Below are 19159 nucleotides of genomic sequence, written 5' to 3' on the forward strand. Positions count from 1 at the left end.
TTTGTGTTTATTTTTAAAGGAGATACGCCAGGGACAGTTACGATGGGTTCAAAAAGAGGACGTTTATTGATGAGGCAGCATAGAATAAAAAAAGAAAGTGAAATAATTCAGGGATATGATGATGACCAACAGTTACAACCGCAATCACAGCAACAACTGCAGCCAAGCAGTGCTGGTGGTGGGGGAGGAGGGAGTAGTGGCAGTGGTTCGGTTTCTTCTAATGTTTCTGGATCAACTGTTACAATTATACCGAGAGTTATTGAACGTCAGTGTTCAGAACCCGCTTCGTCACAAAATCCACAGCAACCTTCTCCTAATTTATTATCAGTTCCGCAGCCATCATTCCTAGTCAAACAACATTCATCGCCACTTTTACTTTCAACACCTCAACCTACTTCACCAACTCTTCATGTACATCTAGTCACACCTAGTTCAAGTGAGCCAGTTCCTGGGAGCATTTCTATTAGACCAAAAGAAGAATTACGGAGAACTGCTTCTTCACCACAGGTGGGGTTTTTTTATACTTATATCCTTTTTATTTCTAATTTATTTGTAGTATACTTAAGATGTAATGCATTTAATAATATAAATTACTTATGTTTGATAAGTAAGGTAAATGATGCATAGATGGCATGCTAGATTGTGGATACTGGTGTTCTTTGGTGGTTGGGTTTCAATTAACCACACATCTCAGGAATGGTCGACCTTAGACTGTACAAGACTACACTTCATTTACATTCATACATATATGCATGTATGTATATATATATATATATATATATATATATACAGAAAAAAGAAAGAAAGATGACAAACTATGAACAATATTCTTTGTCAGCAGTTTTCTTCCACAGTTGAAATCATAAAATTCTAAATGTTTCAGTTTGCTACCTAACTGCTTGACAATACTGTGAAAAATATCCACTCAGTGATTTTGAAGAAAAAGAAGTTTATATAGTCGCAGTAATATTTTTTGAAATTTTTTTGCAGTAAGATATTTTGGCTGACTGTACATTGAAAGTCAAAGAAATAGCTGAAATGGTAAGAATCTTAATCGAATATGTGCAAAACATTTTCATGAACAGTTGAGTATGAAAAAGCTTTGTGTGAGATGGTTGCCATGTTTTCTCATATTCAACCAAAAATTCACCCTACACACCAGATTTAGCTCCCTGTGATTTCCATCAGTCAATTCTCAAATCTAAAGAGAAGGCTGAGCTGAGGAAATAAATTTTCTTAGACAGTAAAGTGAACAGTGCTATGACTGGCTATTTTGGAAACTTTGACAAATTGTTTTATAAAGGTGATTTACTGGTGTCGAAACATTGTTGAATTAAAAGGAGATTATATGAAAAATAAACTGAATTTAACCTAAATAATTGTTTTCTTTTTCATTTACTTTGCTTATCAAATAGCTCTTATTCATATGTACATGTGTATGAATGTATTTTCTCATTTGTTGGCTTCTGTTTGGTTTTACATCTTAGATTTGGTTAACCTAAAATTATGAAATTTGTTTTCAGATGGACCACTAAGAAAATTAATTAAATAAATCTGATGTGATGGGGGATAATGTTGAAAGGGTGCTTTATCTCAGTGGGGACGGACTTAAAATTTAACCAGTTCCTAGTTTGAGAATGTAAAGAGTAATACAACAGTTTGAATTTAAAAAAAAAGGTTTCTTTAAGTGTAATTAACAAAATAGTAACAGTTTTAAACCTTACAGAGAGTTAAAAGATAATAAATAGATAATCATTCCTTAAAGCGGAGATTTTGTACATTGAAATTTTTACTGGATTAAGAAATAATTTGGAATTTTTAAAAAAATTTTTGGAAATGAAAATATACTATATTATTAATAACAAATTAACAATCTCTATCTCTGGGAGTAGGATTAAATTCTACTTATGAACTTTTGACAAATTCCATAAAAGAGCTGCTAAGTTGTCAATTTTTCTCTTTTCCAACTCTGATGTGTTTCTTTTCTTCCTAAGATGTCTAGATATTTTGTAAACCCATTTTTAACTGTTTAGACTTTCAATATTTGATTGAGTTAATTATGTAATATATGTATTTATTCAGTTATTTGGCATAAAAATCTCATTGATATCCCTTAGTACTTTGTTGACTTATTTAAGTTGAATGGAAAAATTTAATTATATTTTATTTATTTACTTATTTTATTTAAAAACAAAAGAATTTAAATATATGGATGCCATATGAAGGAAAATTGTGCCCAATATTTCTTAACTAAATGATTTAAGGAAAATACTGTTTTCTTATTGCCAAATTTCACATCATCTAGTAGTAGTAATAGTAATAGTTTTCTGCTTTCTTTGCTTATAAATCTCAAAAAACTTCTCCTGATCCTGTATTGCTATTTCAGTTATTTCTTTTAATGTTGTTTCAAAATGGTTAGATCAAGAAGCTGTAATAACCAAGCTGTATTTGGATGCTAAGATTCCATTTGAACATTTTCATTCACTTATTGCCTCTTAAGCCAGGTGTCCAATTGTTACATATTATTAGAAGTAATAGATAAAGAATAAATTCCTTAATTAGTATTGTTATTAGAATGAAAGGAAAAAACTGTTATGAATGCAGTCCATGAAAAGCAGTACTGTTACTTATTCAAGCATGAGATTGTTGGTTCACTAGAATATTGTTATTTTTCATTTAAGGCAAATTGATTCAAAGATTTGTAAACCAATATAAATTTAACAAAATATTCACCTATTAATTTGAATTGTGTTCAAATGAATACAACTATGACTTCAACTACTACAGCTATGGATTCAAAACAACTATTGCTTTTTTTTAACTGATTTAGCTGACATTAAAACTGGACAAGAAGATAGATGAGTTTTTAACAAAATGCTGTAGTACTAGTTTAAGTGCTTTTTTTATTCTAAAAGTTATTTAGCTCAGACAAACTGTTCTTTGTATTCTATCTTCCAGTCATATAATAAAAGCTTTTTTTACTTTTTTAATATTATATATCTTGCATATGATATAGCTTTCATGAATTATATAACATTGAATTCTTGACAGAGTTTTTCTGTATTCTTCCTAATTCTAATGAAAAATTCATTATGTTTGACTTACTTACCTTGGAATAAATGAAATAGTTGCGTTGTTATCTAAGCAGCTTAAAATCTTCTTTTTTCAACAACTTAAACATTTTCTTTACCTTTTTTGTTTACAAGATGGTCATACATTTTAAATGAATCACAGTACAACCACCTAAGATAGCATTTAATGATTCTGTAAGTTCATTTTTGACAAAAAGATATACATATACACATGTACTGCTGACTGTAATAGTTTGTATAAAATAGCTTTCTATAGAAGTAATACTGTGCATCATTAAGATGAGATATTGTAAACATTCCTTATTCACTAAGATGAATTTTATGGTTTAATCATTGCTTCATAATATTCAAAACAATCTGTATAAATATAAAATTTTAATGTACTGCCTGTGAAGATTATAATATTAAAAAATTATAATATTGAGGTTGTAATATTAATAATACAGTTAAAATATTAATTGTTTATTAATGTTATAATATTAAAAAATATTAATTTTCATAGAAGCTTTTCTTTCTATTGAATTGTAAACATCATAAAATATTAAAATACTTTTTCTTCAGAAATATATATATATATATATATATTTATTTATTTTATTTTATTAGATCAACCAAAGTACAGAATACATAAAGTAGGATGACTTAACCTTATTCTACTGTATGTCCAGGAACACTTTTGTGATGTACTCGTATCATCAGCTGCATTACATATTCATATATATTCATCTTAAATTACATTACAAATCTCATAAAATATAATAACTTATGCATTTATTCATTTTATTTAAAATTTAAAACCTTTAATCTTTTTATTTTAGGAATTTAAACTTTTATTCAGTTAAATTAAAAATTAAAACAATATTTAAAAATATGAAAAATTAATTAAAATTAACATTAAAAATTAAATTGTAAAAATTTTTACATATGTAAAAATATATCAAGGCATAAAATCAAATTAAAATTAAAAATTAAAAACTCAAATTTAAATTAAAATAAAATAAAAATAATTTTAAGTAAAGCAATTATGCATATTGTCCATTAACTGAATTTGGTGGTGTCATCTAATGCAGTTTTTAAATACTGTCATTCTCATATTCTGTCTGAACATTGATCATATTAAATTTATTTTTATGTTTGTTTTTTTTTGGCAGTCATTTGATTGATTTGATGCAGCTCTTTTAACTATGTTTTTCCAAATGCTTCTTTCTTCATTGATTTACTGCAACACCTCTTCATTTGTCACTTTATCCACCCATATGATTTTTAATATTCTCTTATAGCACCACATTTCAAAAGGTTCTAATCTTTTCTTCTCAGGTACTCCGATCGTCCAAGTTTCACTTCCATACAAAACTGCACTCCAAACATATATTTTCAAAAATCTGTTCCTGACGTTTAAATTAATTTTTAATGTAAACAAATTATATTTTTGACTGAAGGCTCATTTCACCTGTGCTATTCAGCATTTTATATTGCTCCTGCTTCGTCCATCTTTAGTAATTCTACTTCCCAAATAAGAAAATTCTTCTACCTCCATAATCATTTCTCTTCCTATTATACATTCAGTGGTCCATCTTTATTATTTGTACTACATTTCATTACTTTTGTTTTGTTCTTGTTTATTTTCATGCAGTAGAACTTGCGTAGGACTTCATCCATGTCGTTTATTCTTTCAAAATCTTTTTTACTCTCAGCTAGAATTACTATTTCATCAGCAAATCGTAGCATCTTTATCTTTTTACCTTGTACTGTTACTCCAGATCTAAATTGTTCTCTAACATCATTAACTGCTAGTTCTATGAAACTAACAGTTAATGATGTTAAGGATGTTACCTAGGGGAACATCCTTATCGGGGACTCCCTTTCTTATTATGGCTTCTTTTTTATGTTCCTCAGTTATTACTGTTGCTGTTTGGTTTCTGTAAATGTTAGCAATAGTTCTTCTTTCTCTGTATTTGAATCCTAATCTTTTTAAAATGCTGAACATTTTATTCCAGTCTAAGTTATCAAATGCCTTTCCTAGATCTATAAATGCCAAGTATGTTGGCTTGTTTTTCTTTAATCTTCATTCTAGTATTATTCTGAGCTTTAAAATTTCTTCCCTTGTCCCTATACTTTTCCTGAAACCAAATTGGTCTTCTCCTAACAATTCTTCCACTCTCCTCTCAATTCTTCTGTACAGAATTCTAGTTAAGATTTTTGATGCATGGCTAGTGAAGCTAATTGTTCTGTATTCTATACATTTATCTGTTCCTGCTTTCTTTGGTATCATGACTATAACACTCTTTCTGAAGTCTGATGGAACTTCCCCTTTTTTGTAAATATTACACACCAATTTGTATAATTTATCAATCGCTTCCCCACCTGCACTGTGCAGTAATTCTACAGGTATTCCGTCTGTTCCAGGAGCCTTTTTGTCATTCACATCTTGTAATGCTCTCTTAAATTCAGATCTCAGTATTTTTTCTCTCCTTTCATTCTTTTCGACTTCCTCTTCCTCTATAATACCATTTTCTAATTCATTTCCTCCGTATAACTCTTCAATATATTCCATCCATCGACTTTGCCTTTTCATATTATAAATCGGTGTACCATCTTTGTTTAACACATTATTAGACTTTAATTTATGTACCCCAAAATTTTCCTTAATTTACCTGTATGCTTCGTCTATTTTACCAATGTTCATTTCTCTTTCCACTTCTGAACACTTTTCTTTAATCCACTCTTTTTTCGCTAGTTTGCACTTCCTGTTTATAGTATTTCTTAATTGTCGATAGTTCCTTTTACTTTCTTCATCACCAGCATTCTTATATTTTCTATGTTCATCCATCAGCTGCAATATATTGTCTGAAATCCAAGGTTTTCTGCCAGTTCTCTTTGTTCCGCCTAAGTTTGCTTCTGCTGATTTAAGAATTTCCTTTTCAGCATTCTCCCTTTCTTCTACATCTTATACCTTATCTTTTTTACTCAGACCTCTTGCAATATCCTCCTCAAAAATCTTCTTTACCTCCTCTTCTTCAAGCTTCTCTAAATTCCACCGATTCATCTGTCATTTTTTCTTCAGGTTTTTAAATCCCAATCTACATTTCATTATCATTAAATTATGGTCACTATCAGTGTCTGATCCAGGGTTAGCTTTGCAGTCGACGAGTTGATTTCTAAATCTTTGTTTAACTATGGTATAATCTATCTGATACCTTGCAGTATCACTTGGGCTTTTTCCATGTGTATATTCTTCTGATTTTTAAAGTGGATGTTGACAATTACTAAATTAGACTTTGTGCAAAACTCTATATTAAGTCACTCCCCTGTTTCATTCCATTTGCCCAGCTTGTATTCACCCACTATATTTCCTTCCTTTCCTTTTCCAATGCTTGCTTTCCAATCTCCAACTATTATTAAATTTTCATACCCTTTTATGTGTTTAATTGCTTTGTCAATTTCTTCGTGTACACACTCTACCTCATCATCATCATGGGCACTTGTAGGCATATAGATGTTAACAATCATTGTCAGTTTAGGTTTGATTTTATCCTTATTGATTCTATAGCTATGCATTTTGAAATACTCTACTCTCTTTCCTATCTTCTTGTTCATTACGAAACCTACTCCTGCCTGCCCATTATCTGCCTCATTATTTTGTTAATTATTCTAAAATCACCTGACTAAAAGTCATTTTCCTCTTCCCACCAAACCTCGCTAATTCCTACATCTACATTTATCCTCTTTAAATTTTCAAACTTGCCAAACTTTTTTAGACTTCTAACATTCCATGCTCCAACTCGTAGAATGTTATTTTTTAATTTTCTGGTGACACCTTCCTTAGTAGTCCCCACCTGGAGATCCGAACGGGGGGCTAGTTTACCTCTAGAATATTTTACCAAGGAAATCGCCTCCATCTTTATTATATGAAAATGCAGAAAGCTACATTTTCTTGGAAAAACAGCAGCTGTAGTTTTCCATTGCTTTCAGCTGCGTAGTACTCAGAGGATTGAATGATGTTGATATGGCCGTTTTAAGTTGTCCTGACCTACGCCCTTAACAACTACTGAAAGAGCTGCTGCCCTCTTTCAGGAATCATTCCTTAGTCTGGCTGTCAACAGAAACCTCTCCGATATGGTTGCACCTTTGGTCCAGCTACTTTGTATCAATGAGCACTCAAGTCTCCTCACCTACGGCAAGGTCTCATGATTCATGGAAGGAGTATGTTTATATATATTATATATAGTATCTTTCTAAAATATCTAATCCCTTAGTATTTGTATTCATATTATATTTTTTAATTTCCAGTATTTTTAAATTTGCCCGAATATCAGATATTATATTTTTATTCTTAATCGGATGGTCAGATACATTAGAGAAACCAGTTTACCTTTTTTATAATTCCTAAAATGATCTAGCCTTAAAGGATCTAGAATGGTCACCACAATCATTACATTCAATTTTACAAACACCACTCATATTATATTATTCAGATGAATCATTATGTTTATTACTTATTAGTTGTTTTATTATGTGTTTATTTGTCTGGTACGCAGGTTTAAATTTATTATTATTATAAACCTTTGTAATATATACTAAAGAATTATCATAACCATTATATATGGCAATTTGTTTTATAATACCTATTTCTTTCATTTATTTTTATTTTCATTATCCCTTGTATAATTAATTGCTTTATTTACCATGTTTGTGTAAGTACTAATTTTGTGTGTTACCACCAGTGATTTGAAGATTCATGTATAGTGATTTTGTTAGATGGGGGTTTCCTATATACTGAAGTTATACGTTTATTATTTTTATTATTAATTTCAATATTAACATCAAAATAATTAATTTTTTTATTATCAATTTCAAAGATAAATTTCAATCCACTATATAGGAATCTAATTTTTTTCAAAATGATTAAACGCGTTACATATAACTGGATTGTAGACTACAAAAATATCATTAACATATCTGGTCCATAATAAAATATCATGTGTATGAGTTATTCCATAAAAACTTTACTTTCAAACTCCTGTAAATAAAGTTCAGATAAAATGGATGATAAAGGAAAATCCATTGGTAGAGTGTTTTCCTGGGTGTAGTATTTGTCATCAAATTTAAAATAATTCTGTTTTCATATATTTCTTATAATAACAATATTTTCAATAAATAAGGGATCTTCATGATTTTGTTTTAATTTATTTCTTGTTATATTAATAGTTTTATGTATGGGTGTACTAGGATACATATTACAAATATCATAGCTAACCATCCTAGTTTTATCACTATTTTTTAAGTCTTTTAATTTATATACTGATTTGTATCAATTTTTTATATTGTTTGTAACCTAAATTTATTTTGTTTCTAAGTATTTTATCAATTATTTTAGAGACAGTGTAAGAAGGAGCAATTTTGAAATTAATTAAAAGGTCGCGTAGGTATACCCAGTTTATTTTTGGTAGTCCAGTTAATATAGGTGCACTTGTTTGTAAGGGTACAGCCTAGTGTGATATTAAAATTATTATTATACTAGTTAAATTATTTTTATTATTGAAAATTTTTGGTTGATCTAATAAAATAAAATAAATATATTTGTATATAGTACAGAGGTGTATGATTCTTAAAAGAATTGAATTTTTTTTTGTTTATACATATTTGTCTTGTACTGCATAAGTATGCTGCTCTGTGTCTGTAGCCGGACATCTCAGTCACTATTGTTTTCAAAGTTCTATCTATTTATTCTTATGTCTGTGTTTATTGTTAAAAACTTTGATATTAGTTTTTGGATTGTTTTATTTTTATAGTGTTCTACAACCTCAGCTTCAGAACTGATAGAATCTCGGTCATGTCACTGCCCTGTTTTACGTCCTGGTCCAGCACTTGGTTGTAACTTCTGTTGGAATACGATTGATGCACATGGTAGAATATTAAGACGGAAAACCAAATATCATTGTCCTGAATGTCAAACTAATCTGTGTATTGTTCCATGCTTTCAGGTAATATATATTTTTTTATCTGAATATTGTAAATATTAAAACAACATTTAATAGCTTAAGATTTGAATGATTAGATTATAAAGTTTATAGATGAATTTACAGAACCACATGTATTTTAAGGCCATAGAATCTTTATTTATTTATTTTTTATTTAAGAAAGTGAATGAATGTCTAACTTTTCTTTCTTTTTATTTTTCTCCTTTGTGGCTAGTTTGTACATTTTGTATGTTGATGTTTATACGCATGTTTGTTCATAAAATAATTTGGATTTTTATTTATATTGAAATAATTGTAATTATTATTAAATAATGCTGCATATAACCAAGTTTATCTGAAAATTTAACCCTTACATCCCTTATATTTAAGTTTATAAATAATAATTAATTTGCTTTGTTTTTTGTACAGGAGTATCATGAACGTTATATTTCTGAAGGGATGTATAATTACATCCCTTATATTTAAGTTTATAAATAATAATAATTAATTTGTTTTGTTTTTTTTACAGGAGTATCATGAACGTTATATTTCTGAAGCTAGGGTTGTAGTACCTGTTGCGTCTGGTTCAAGTAACAGCAGTAGCACTGTGGTACCAACAATTATGAAAACAAGCTCAATGTAACTTTAAACTTAATTTAATTAATTACTGGAACTATAATAATAAAACAAATAAAATTTAATAGTTACTAGTCATTAAAGTTAAAATACGTATAAAAAAGAACAATTATTAATTCAGCAGCTAATATATATCATTAATTTTTAATGTTTTTTTTAAGTAAATGAATTAATATTTTATTTTTTATTATTATTATTACAAGATTTTTTTAATAATTGTTATTTATATTAATTAACAAATTATAATTTTATTTTTATTGCTAACAGCTAATATTTAAGATTTTTATTTTTGGTAATATAAGTTTTAATGATCAATAGTAGATAATAGTAAAATTTACCTGCAAGCATTGACTTTATTGTCTTTCTTAATGTTTGACCATTTATGCACCAAATGGGTGCATAACCCACCTAATGATTTTTTAAAATCATCTTTTGGATTATTTTCAAAAGTTTTTACAGTAAATGATTTTTTTAAATGTTACTGTTCATTAATAAATCCAATATTATTTTCTTATAATTTATTCTTTCATATACATTTGTTCTTTGTAATTTATTCATATTCATTTTTGTTTCAAGTAGAATTCTTTACCTTCAATAAATTAAAAAAAATATTTAGTTCACAATTTACATTTTTAGTGATTCTTTAGTACATTACTTAAACTGAAGTTAATTTTAAAATTTTTATTGAAACCTCCCTAGATTTTTCAAAGGAAAATTTATGTTTTACATGTTTCTTTTTTAATTGCCGTTACAGTAAGTGATCTGATACAACTGAAAATTTCCTCCTGAAAATAGAACAACCATTCTTAAGAATAACTATCACAGTTGACTTACTAGATAAAGTGAGGAGTGAAGTGGTTACCCATTCCTGAATATATTGTTGCACATCAGGATGTAAAGCCCTCTTAAATGCTAGTAACATTCAGTCCTGCTGGTGATAGTTTTTTATTATTCAATGTAGAGATTGGCTGTACAGTGAACTAATATACTTCCATCACATACAGAGTAATTCCAACTGATACCTTAAACCTTAGATTCATTACATCTTTTTAGATGCTTTTATCATCAGTCACAAGAAAGATTAAATTCTAGACTTATTTCTTTTGAAACAGTACACTTTGTACTTATTGTTTCAGTTCAGCATGAGAAGGAAACCCTACAAATGTTTCTCAGGAAAGTGAAAGTTATTCTTATATTTAATTCTTATGACAAGAAACTCTTATTAATTATTATGCTTTAATGACCAATTCATTCTTCAAAGTAGTTCACATATTTGTAAATATTGCTTATACAGGTTTACTACTACGATTTTAAGGATGATTGTGCTAGATCTAATATTAATCTTCAGATGGATTTTTTTTCTTCTTCTTCTTTAATGGAACTGTCTATTGAAAGGTATCAAGAAACAGCATTCTTCATGATGGTCTGTCCTAAGCTTTTTAGATTTATTTAATTTAAAATATTTTATCAGCTATAAGAAATGTGAATAAAATTGTGTTGTTGACTTGTTTATAATTTTCTTGTAAGACATTTGTGTTGTTACTCTGTGGATCAGTTTATATTTAAAAAAAAAAGCTTTTTGTTGAAATTAATTATTTTCACTTATATATATATGTATCTTTCTTTTTGTTCAGAACAGAAAAACTGTGTGAACTTAATTTTCAATAGTTGCCAGTTTTGTTTATTTTTAACTACTAAATTTAATCATACTTCTTAGAATACGTACTGTACATGAAATATTCTATAACTGTATGCATTTTGGTTTTGGCTCCTTTTTTATATTGATTTTTTTCTCCATTGTTTACAATTTTTTTTTAAATTGAGTTAAAAAAGGTTAAGTTAAGATTCCTCATTTTGACATTTATATATTATTTGTCTGGGCTTAACTTTCATAAATTTTCACAAAATGTACTGATTTGGGTAACTTATTATTTTTTTAAATTCTAGGTGATCCCACCACTGTGGGATCATCCTATTGTTATATGATGTATTAGGTAACAATTCTTTCATGTGGAGATACTCAACATTTGACTGTATTTGATTTAAATTTTCCCTTACTCAATATTCTCTATAATATCTCTAGGGTAAGGGAACTAATTTTGGATCATTTTGTGATTGAATTCTTATAATTCTATTTTTATCATTATGAAACTGCATGTTTTGTTTTTAATTTTTATTTTGGATTCTATTTATTAGAATTGGGTTGACATCAAACAAATATCTTGCATAACAGTATCCTTGATGTAGTGTAATCTTACACACTACTTCTGATCCAGAATTAGACCCCTGGAACTAATTGCAGAATTTTTGGTGAATATTGTTCTCTGTTCGTTTGGTACATGTACAGAGTTTCTAATTATCAAAGAAAGAAAGCACTTGTGGTAATACAGTTGAGCAAAAGTAATTGATGGGTGATCTAGAATTAGTGACTGGGATTAATTTCGGATCAAATTCCTTTATTTTTAAATTTGTTGTTTTTATGATTTTCAGTCTGGTTATGAAATTTCTCAAAAACTTCCTTTTTTACTATTGAAGTTGATATATTTGCCAGGGCACGGACAAATTTTCAGGCTAGTGGAGGATTAATTTGTGTCTTGACTGATATAAAACTTTTGTACCATTGTTTAGAGGGCAATGTGTTTTTAAAAACTTTTACTTCATTTTTGAAATCTATATCCTCAGCAAACTGTTAACTTTCTTTTGTCTTAATAGCCAGTACTATGCTATGATAAAAATGTATTTTAATTATAAAGCATGGAATTTTTATTTTCAACAAGTATTTATATTGTTATATGTATTGATAAGAATTTAAAAGTAAACTCATTTTAAAAAAAAGACAAACATTTATTTGTCATTAAGATATGAAAAAACATTTTTAAAAGAAAGGCGTGCTGTGACATAATGGTACCCAGTGAGTCAAACAAGAGACCCACATATATGACATAAAGAAAACTGCTTAATAATTGCACTAGTAAATAAAAGTATAAGATATAGGCTTCATTCCCTGTAAAAATTATTAATATCAGATACTTAGTTAATTAGACAAGTTTTAATTTACACACCTTTCCTTAAGAGCAATGATGATGACACATAACCTTGTTAAACTACATTTGAGCAACTGATGACTTCTGCCAACTGGCGAATGAAATAGGTTGAAGCACAACACCTCAACAAAAGAGATTGGCACTGCAATCTAACGACTAAAAGTACTAATGACTTTGGAACAGGTGTGTTATCAGGGCTTGATCTCCAACTTAATGGAATAAGTTACCTTATCCCTTACCCTTAACCTATCTCTCAAAATGGGTTTATTTTATTCAGAAATAGTGATATAATCAGTGTCACTTATTCTCCAGCTGTTATGATCAAGAAAAGAAAGAGCTATACAGTTGCTATTCCTGAACATCATCTACCTTGAGAGTTTTGTCAGACCTATCACTTAAGATATGATGAAAGGAGCCTCTTAAAAAATTACCATATTTTCACATTACACCATGTCTATTCATAAATTCATCCACTTGATTTACGGCTTGAATATTTTTGTTAACAGAAGAGTAATCCTGAATCTGTACTGTTTCTGCAATATTTATATTTTCAGAAAAGTATGGCTTAAAATCTTGGTATAAGGAATTATTCACCATAAACCTCTGCAAACAACTTTGTGATTGATTAAATTTTTTCGAGTATGAACATTTTCAAGGATTTCTGATGATACATTGATTCCAGTTTGATTTAGTTGGAGTGGAAGTTATTCAGCTTATTCAACTATATCCTACCCAAATAAAACAGTTTGCCCCTTAAAGTAATGTTGACTGAAACTCTTCAAATAATGATCATTTTTAGGAAAGGCTTAATTCTGCAGAATAATCTTTTCTCAACATCTGATAAATATGCCAATACTTTTTGGTATGGGCAGTAATTCCATTTTATTCTGTTTTGCTTTAGATGATGAAACTTTGTACTTGTTTTAAACATGAACATGTTACTATATTTCCTAAATCTCACAGATCTAGAGGAACTATAGGTGTTACATTGGTAGTATTAACATTACAAAGTTGGTGTAGTATAAAGCTCCTTTCCATATTGTAGAAAGTATGTCTGATAACATATTTATTACTTTCCTAAAACCATTTGTGTTGAATTGATGCCTTAAATTACTCTATACTTGATGCATTTTCTGTAAATGAGTACGTCTTTTTTGTAATTTTTCACATTGATGCTTTCTTACAACATTCAATCAATATGAATGTTTTCAGGAATTGTTGTAAATATGTTTATGTATCAATGAAAAACTCTGTGATCTTTATTTTTTAGTATTATTTGAAAATCAACTAATCAAATCATGTTGATGCTGCCTTTCAGAGTGGATTTTTTTTTACTATTTATGTATTTCTGCATTTTAAGACAGCCTTTGCTCATGTACAATATCAGATTCTTGACTTTGAATTCTACACATCCTTGAATCTGAAGTTGTTTGAACGAGTCTGTATTTTTTCAAGAGAACATTCTTTTCTTTTATGAACCGTCTCTTGCAGGCCTTCCCTTATTTCTGCTTTGAAAAACTAAAAAGAATAAAATAAATTTTAGAAAAACATTGAACAGACTTAAAAAAGAAAAATAAGTATTGCATTGAAAAGGAAAAAGTAATCTTTCCACTTTGTCTGGAATACAATCTTTGAAACTATTTTGAAGTATCATTTAAATTTTAAATAAATTACTAGTGCATGATTGACTATGAAAAATATTTAAAATTTAGTGCCAACTTCAAAAAATTAGTTTCAAAGATTATATTCAGGGCATAATGGAAAAGTTATGTTTTTCTTTCAGTGCCACATCTAAAAAAAAAACTTTTTTAATTTCCTTTTTTATTTCTTATATTTTTTAAGTTAATGCTTGCATAAAATAAAACTATATAATTCTAGTAGAACATAGTACTATGTTTCTAAATAATATAATCATGAATGTTATTTTTAGTATGTTGTGCTTGTTATTTTTATTTTGGTTGTATGTATTCATTTATGGTTTTCCAATAGTTGTTACTGTATTGGTCCATACATAAGATAGCCTTTTTTCTTTTTTTTCCCCAGAAAATTTATTAGTTAAGTTAACTAATGTGTAGATTCAGTTTTATTTTTAGGTTAAGCCTTTTGAGATAAAGTAGAGATAACACTTGTGAAGGGTACTGGTAGATTATTTGAATGAAGATAAAGTTTGCTTTAATATAATGACAGTTTCCAATGGAGTAACATGAAACTCCAAAATAATGCGAGTTGTACTCGAGCAGCATAACAGCAACTTTTCACGTGGGAAGAACATTCTAGATCCCTTGCAGTTATGTGATTCATTTTAAGATGAGGTGATGTATACAAACAAGTTTTATACAAGTTTAATTTTATTATATTGTAATTTTACTGAAGTTTATATAGCTGATTTTATTTAGATTATTGAAATTAATACTAAAAAAAGAATTAATAACTGGACCAATATGGTAGTTATTTATAATGCAGCATTATCAAATATTGTTTGAATTTTACACAGATAATTTGGAATTTTGACTATCCAAAATGGAATGAATGATGATAGATGTTACAAATATCTGTGGGAATGGGAATACCTTAGTAATATAAAAAATGATTGATGTTGAGCGATGTATGACAAGAAAACATTGTTTCTCAGACAGTTGAAAAAAAAGGTAAAATGTATTTTTTATTTTATATTTTTAATATTGTAAATGTTAGTAAACAGTATGTTTTTACTTTTTTTTCAAATATGGTCTTTTTAAAAACTATATAGGAACTTGGAAAGTAAGGATATAGAGAAAACAAATTTCTTTAAAAAATAAGTTTAATTTTGTTTTAAACTTAGCTAATTTTTTTCCTTTTTATAGTTGAAATTTAAAAACCAATTTGTAGTTTTATGGTGAGGATTAAATGAAATACATTTGACTATTTATTTAATAAATTTATTATTTGAACTGTGGTTAATAATAATATTTAATGTACTCAAATTATAAGGTGTTAAAGAAGAGTTCCTTAGCATAAATAATGTTTAGACATGCCTTATGTATATTTAGCTTCTATAACCTCTGAAGTAAACTGTAATTATGTGACTATAAAGTATATGGTAATTCTTATAATAATTATGTCTTACATATTTCTCTGAAATCCTTTTCTTGGAGCCCATTGAGCACTACCAGAAATTAAATATCAGTTTTAAATTGGTATCAAAACATCACTTTTTCAGCTACGTTTTATGGAACAAAACAAACTTACAAAAGACTTAAATCTTATGAGAGCAATGAGAGGATTCACATGCTTATAGGTTATCCAAAAAAAATCTTGTCAGATTTTTCCCTGGTGTATTGTCATAATGTATAAGCCAGTTGTGGTTATTCTTCACCTTGGTTGTTTGTAAATTTTTTCTGAGATAATTCAGAACATGTAGGATAATTAGATCAAGTCTTCTTATGAATAATTGGTTAATTTTTTTGCTTTCACAAATTGTGAGTTTTCATTTAGACTTTTTTTGTGCTATTTGTGATGTCTGTTCGCCATCTGTTTAGCTAAAATATGTCTGTCCCTGAAATATGAATTTCAAAGTAAAAATTGTATGGTTTATCCAAATTAAAAATTGGTAATGCTTAATCATTATAAACCTGTTGATGAAAATATCCATGTTATTAACAGGTTTAGTCCCAGACTGTTAAATTATAGTAACAATAGACCTGATAGAAACTAGACTGATAGACTGATAGACCTATATAGGAAGCAATGAGTGTTTTCTGATCCAAGTGTTTTTGCCCAATTTTTTTTCTCAGAACCCAAATAATAATGTCTGCTAAAACATTACATTCAAAAATATTTATAAAAAATTAATAAATAACATAAAATTTAAAGAAAAACTACGTCATTCTTTGTTTATTGAAATATAATAAATGAAAATATTGTCCAAGTTAAAATTAAACGGCAAAACTAACAAAAAATAGAGCATTTAATTTTATATTTGTGGCATATAATAATGATAATAGCATTAGTTTTGTTGCAAATATGTTATAGTTCCAATGAAGAATTTTAAGTATCAAAAAAATAAAAATAAATATTGTATAAAATTCTTGTTATAGATATAGATAATAAAACTGATTTATGCAAACAATTCAAGTATACTGAAAACTATAAATAAAATAAAAATTGCAACACAAATTCAGAAAAATAGTAAAATAATTTCAAAGAAATTAAAATAAAATAATATAAATTCTTAATTTGTGAACACAAATTAGATAATAATCATAATCATTAGATAATAATAATTAATTTGTGAAACAAATTTACTATTTACTTCTTAATGATTATGTGTGTAGCAGAAAAACAATCTAAACACATAGTTTTAATGCTGCATCCTGAACAGATAGTGCTGACTTGCTTTGAATGCTTGGCAGCATGATTTCTAATATACCTTTCAGATATTTTTTGGTGGAAAGTAGTACACCTTTTATTTTAGGTCGAATGAATTAATTATTTATGGTTCAATGTTGGTGTTTCCTCCAGAACAGTTAAGATATAACCATTGTGTTTCACAAGTCCAACTATAATTAATTCCCTAATTTAGTAACATTGACTATTTTATTTTAAATTTTCTCAAAAATTAAATGTACATTAAACACATATTTGTAAATATCTCAACAGTCACTTTTTTATACAGTTTTATAGTTTCCTCATTAGGGAATTGTAAGAAGATATTTCGTCTGATAAATCAATGAAGCCCCCTTGCTTTATTATAATCAACTATAGTTGAGGTTTTTTTTAACAATTCTGCCTCTTTGTTTTTTCTTCAACTAGTTGTAGTACTGATTTGTTGGTAAGAAAGGGTACATCTCTCCTGTATTTCCACTTTTCCACAATAATATTTGTGTTATTTTATAAATTTTTCATTTCACTTCTGCACAGTTTCATTTGGTTACCGATTGTTTGGTTATTAACTTGTTTGATTTCTATAAAGTTCCTGTCACATGAATTTTAATTTTATTTAATTCTTTGGCTAAACATACAGGTGTATAAAAGTTTTCAGTGTATAATTCTCAGATAGTTATTTATTAGGATATAATTTCTCAGTTAGTAAGGTGCCTGGAACCCTGTTTTCTGCCTTCCTTCCATAGACAAACAATGTGATGAAACCTCCTTCAGTGCAAAGTTTGAAAGTCTTTGTGCTATACTTATGTTGCGTCATATGTATGTACTGCAGAAAACATAGGCAGTCTTGAAAAAGAATCATTGATTCATCTGTGCATACTTTTTGACTGACTTCACAAGCTTTTTGAAAAAAATATATTCATTGCACCTAGTAAACCGTTTATTTTATGGAGTCGATCTGCAGTAGGACAATTTTCATTATTTGCAAAATGTAATGTTGCTAATAAATTTTGAAAAATATTTCTTCTGACTCCAGCAAATTTTCAGAAATCATTTTTGTATAAGATATCTTCACTCCAGTAACATCTTATGGTTGGCTTGTTGTTAAAACCCATCCAAAAAAAAACAGAATTCATAAATGCAAAATCTCTTTGAAATCTGTTTCATACTACATGGCCAAATTTGAATATTTTGTAATAGTTTTATCAGCAATCCCTTTTTACAGTTTTTTGCAAACAGATTAGTTTACTGTACAATAAGGTCAATAATACCTATACAGACAAAAAGTAAATAATCTGCTGGGTCTTTTATTTCAGCCTTGGCATAAAAAAAATCATGATTATAGCCTGCTTCTACAGATAAATAAAACTCATTAAGATTTCTGCTTAACTTCCTACACAACTTCATTATGATTTTCAGTTGTACCTGAAGTAGGAGGTCCTGGATTGTTGCTATCTTGCCTAAACTCAAAAACAATTGGAATTACCTAGCTGAAACTAGAATTACCTAGCTGAGTATTTATATTGTGAAAATGATGAATAGTTTTTCTCCTTTTTATGGAAAGTATTTTATTCACTTCACTGGAACTAGACAAATTAGATTGACTATGTTATCATACATAGGATTAAAATCAGAATCATAATCACTTTCACTACTTAAGTATTGTCTGAATCAAATGAAAAATGATTAGTCATTTTAACAAACACAAGTTCACTATTACTTCTATTATGGTAATCTATGGTATTAATTCCTATAAAAGTCACAACTGAAACTAATAGACAACACCTTCAAAAATAAAGAAACGTTCATATACAGAGTAAACAAATGAAAAACTAAGGTTATAAAAATCACAGCTGACTGATGCTATTCTCTACATGTTGTGCAACCCGATGAATTGTTGTACTGATAATCCAGACTAGACAGCAGCTTAGGTAAAATACATTTGTTTATGCATTACAGACAAGCACAGGGTAAAGAATCAGTCTTGAAAGTATGATAAGTTTTGATACATATGAGTTATGGGATGACATTTAAATTTGTTAAAAATGATATGTTTGAGTTTAGA

At 28.1% G+C, this 19159-nt stretch overlaps 1 protein-coding gene across 1 annotated transcript in view; it reads left to right on the forward strand.

Moving 5' to 3' along the window:
* LOC142328784 (uncharacterized) overlaps positions 1-9707 on the forward strand; it is an 85580-nt gene extending 75873 nt beyond the window's left edge. The window contains exons 7-9 of the mRNA XM_075372814.1: positions 20-507; positions 8885-9076; positions 9582-9707. Coding sequence (XP_075228929.1) covers positions 20-507; positions 8885-9076; positions 9582-9695 — 794 coding nt within the window. The 3' untranslated portion in view covers positions 9696-9707. The remainder of the gene's footprint in view (positions 1-19; positions 508-8884; positions 9077-9581) is intronic.
* Positions 9708-19159: the final 9452 nt, after the last annotated feature.

Source organism: Lycorma delicatula, chromosome 8 (genome assembly GCF_047948215.1).
Source record: "Lycorma delicatula isolate Av1 chromosome 8, ASM4794821v1, whole genome shotgun sequence".
Taxonomy (NCBI): domain Eukaryota; kingdom Metazoa; phylum Arthropoda; class Insecta; order Hemiptera; family Fulgoridae; genus Lycorma; species Lycorma delicatula.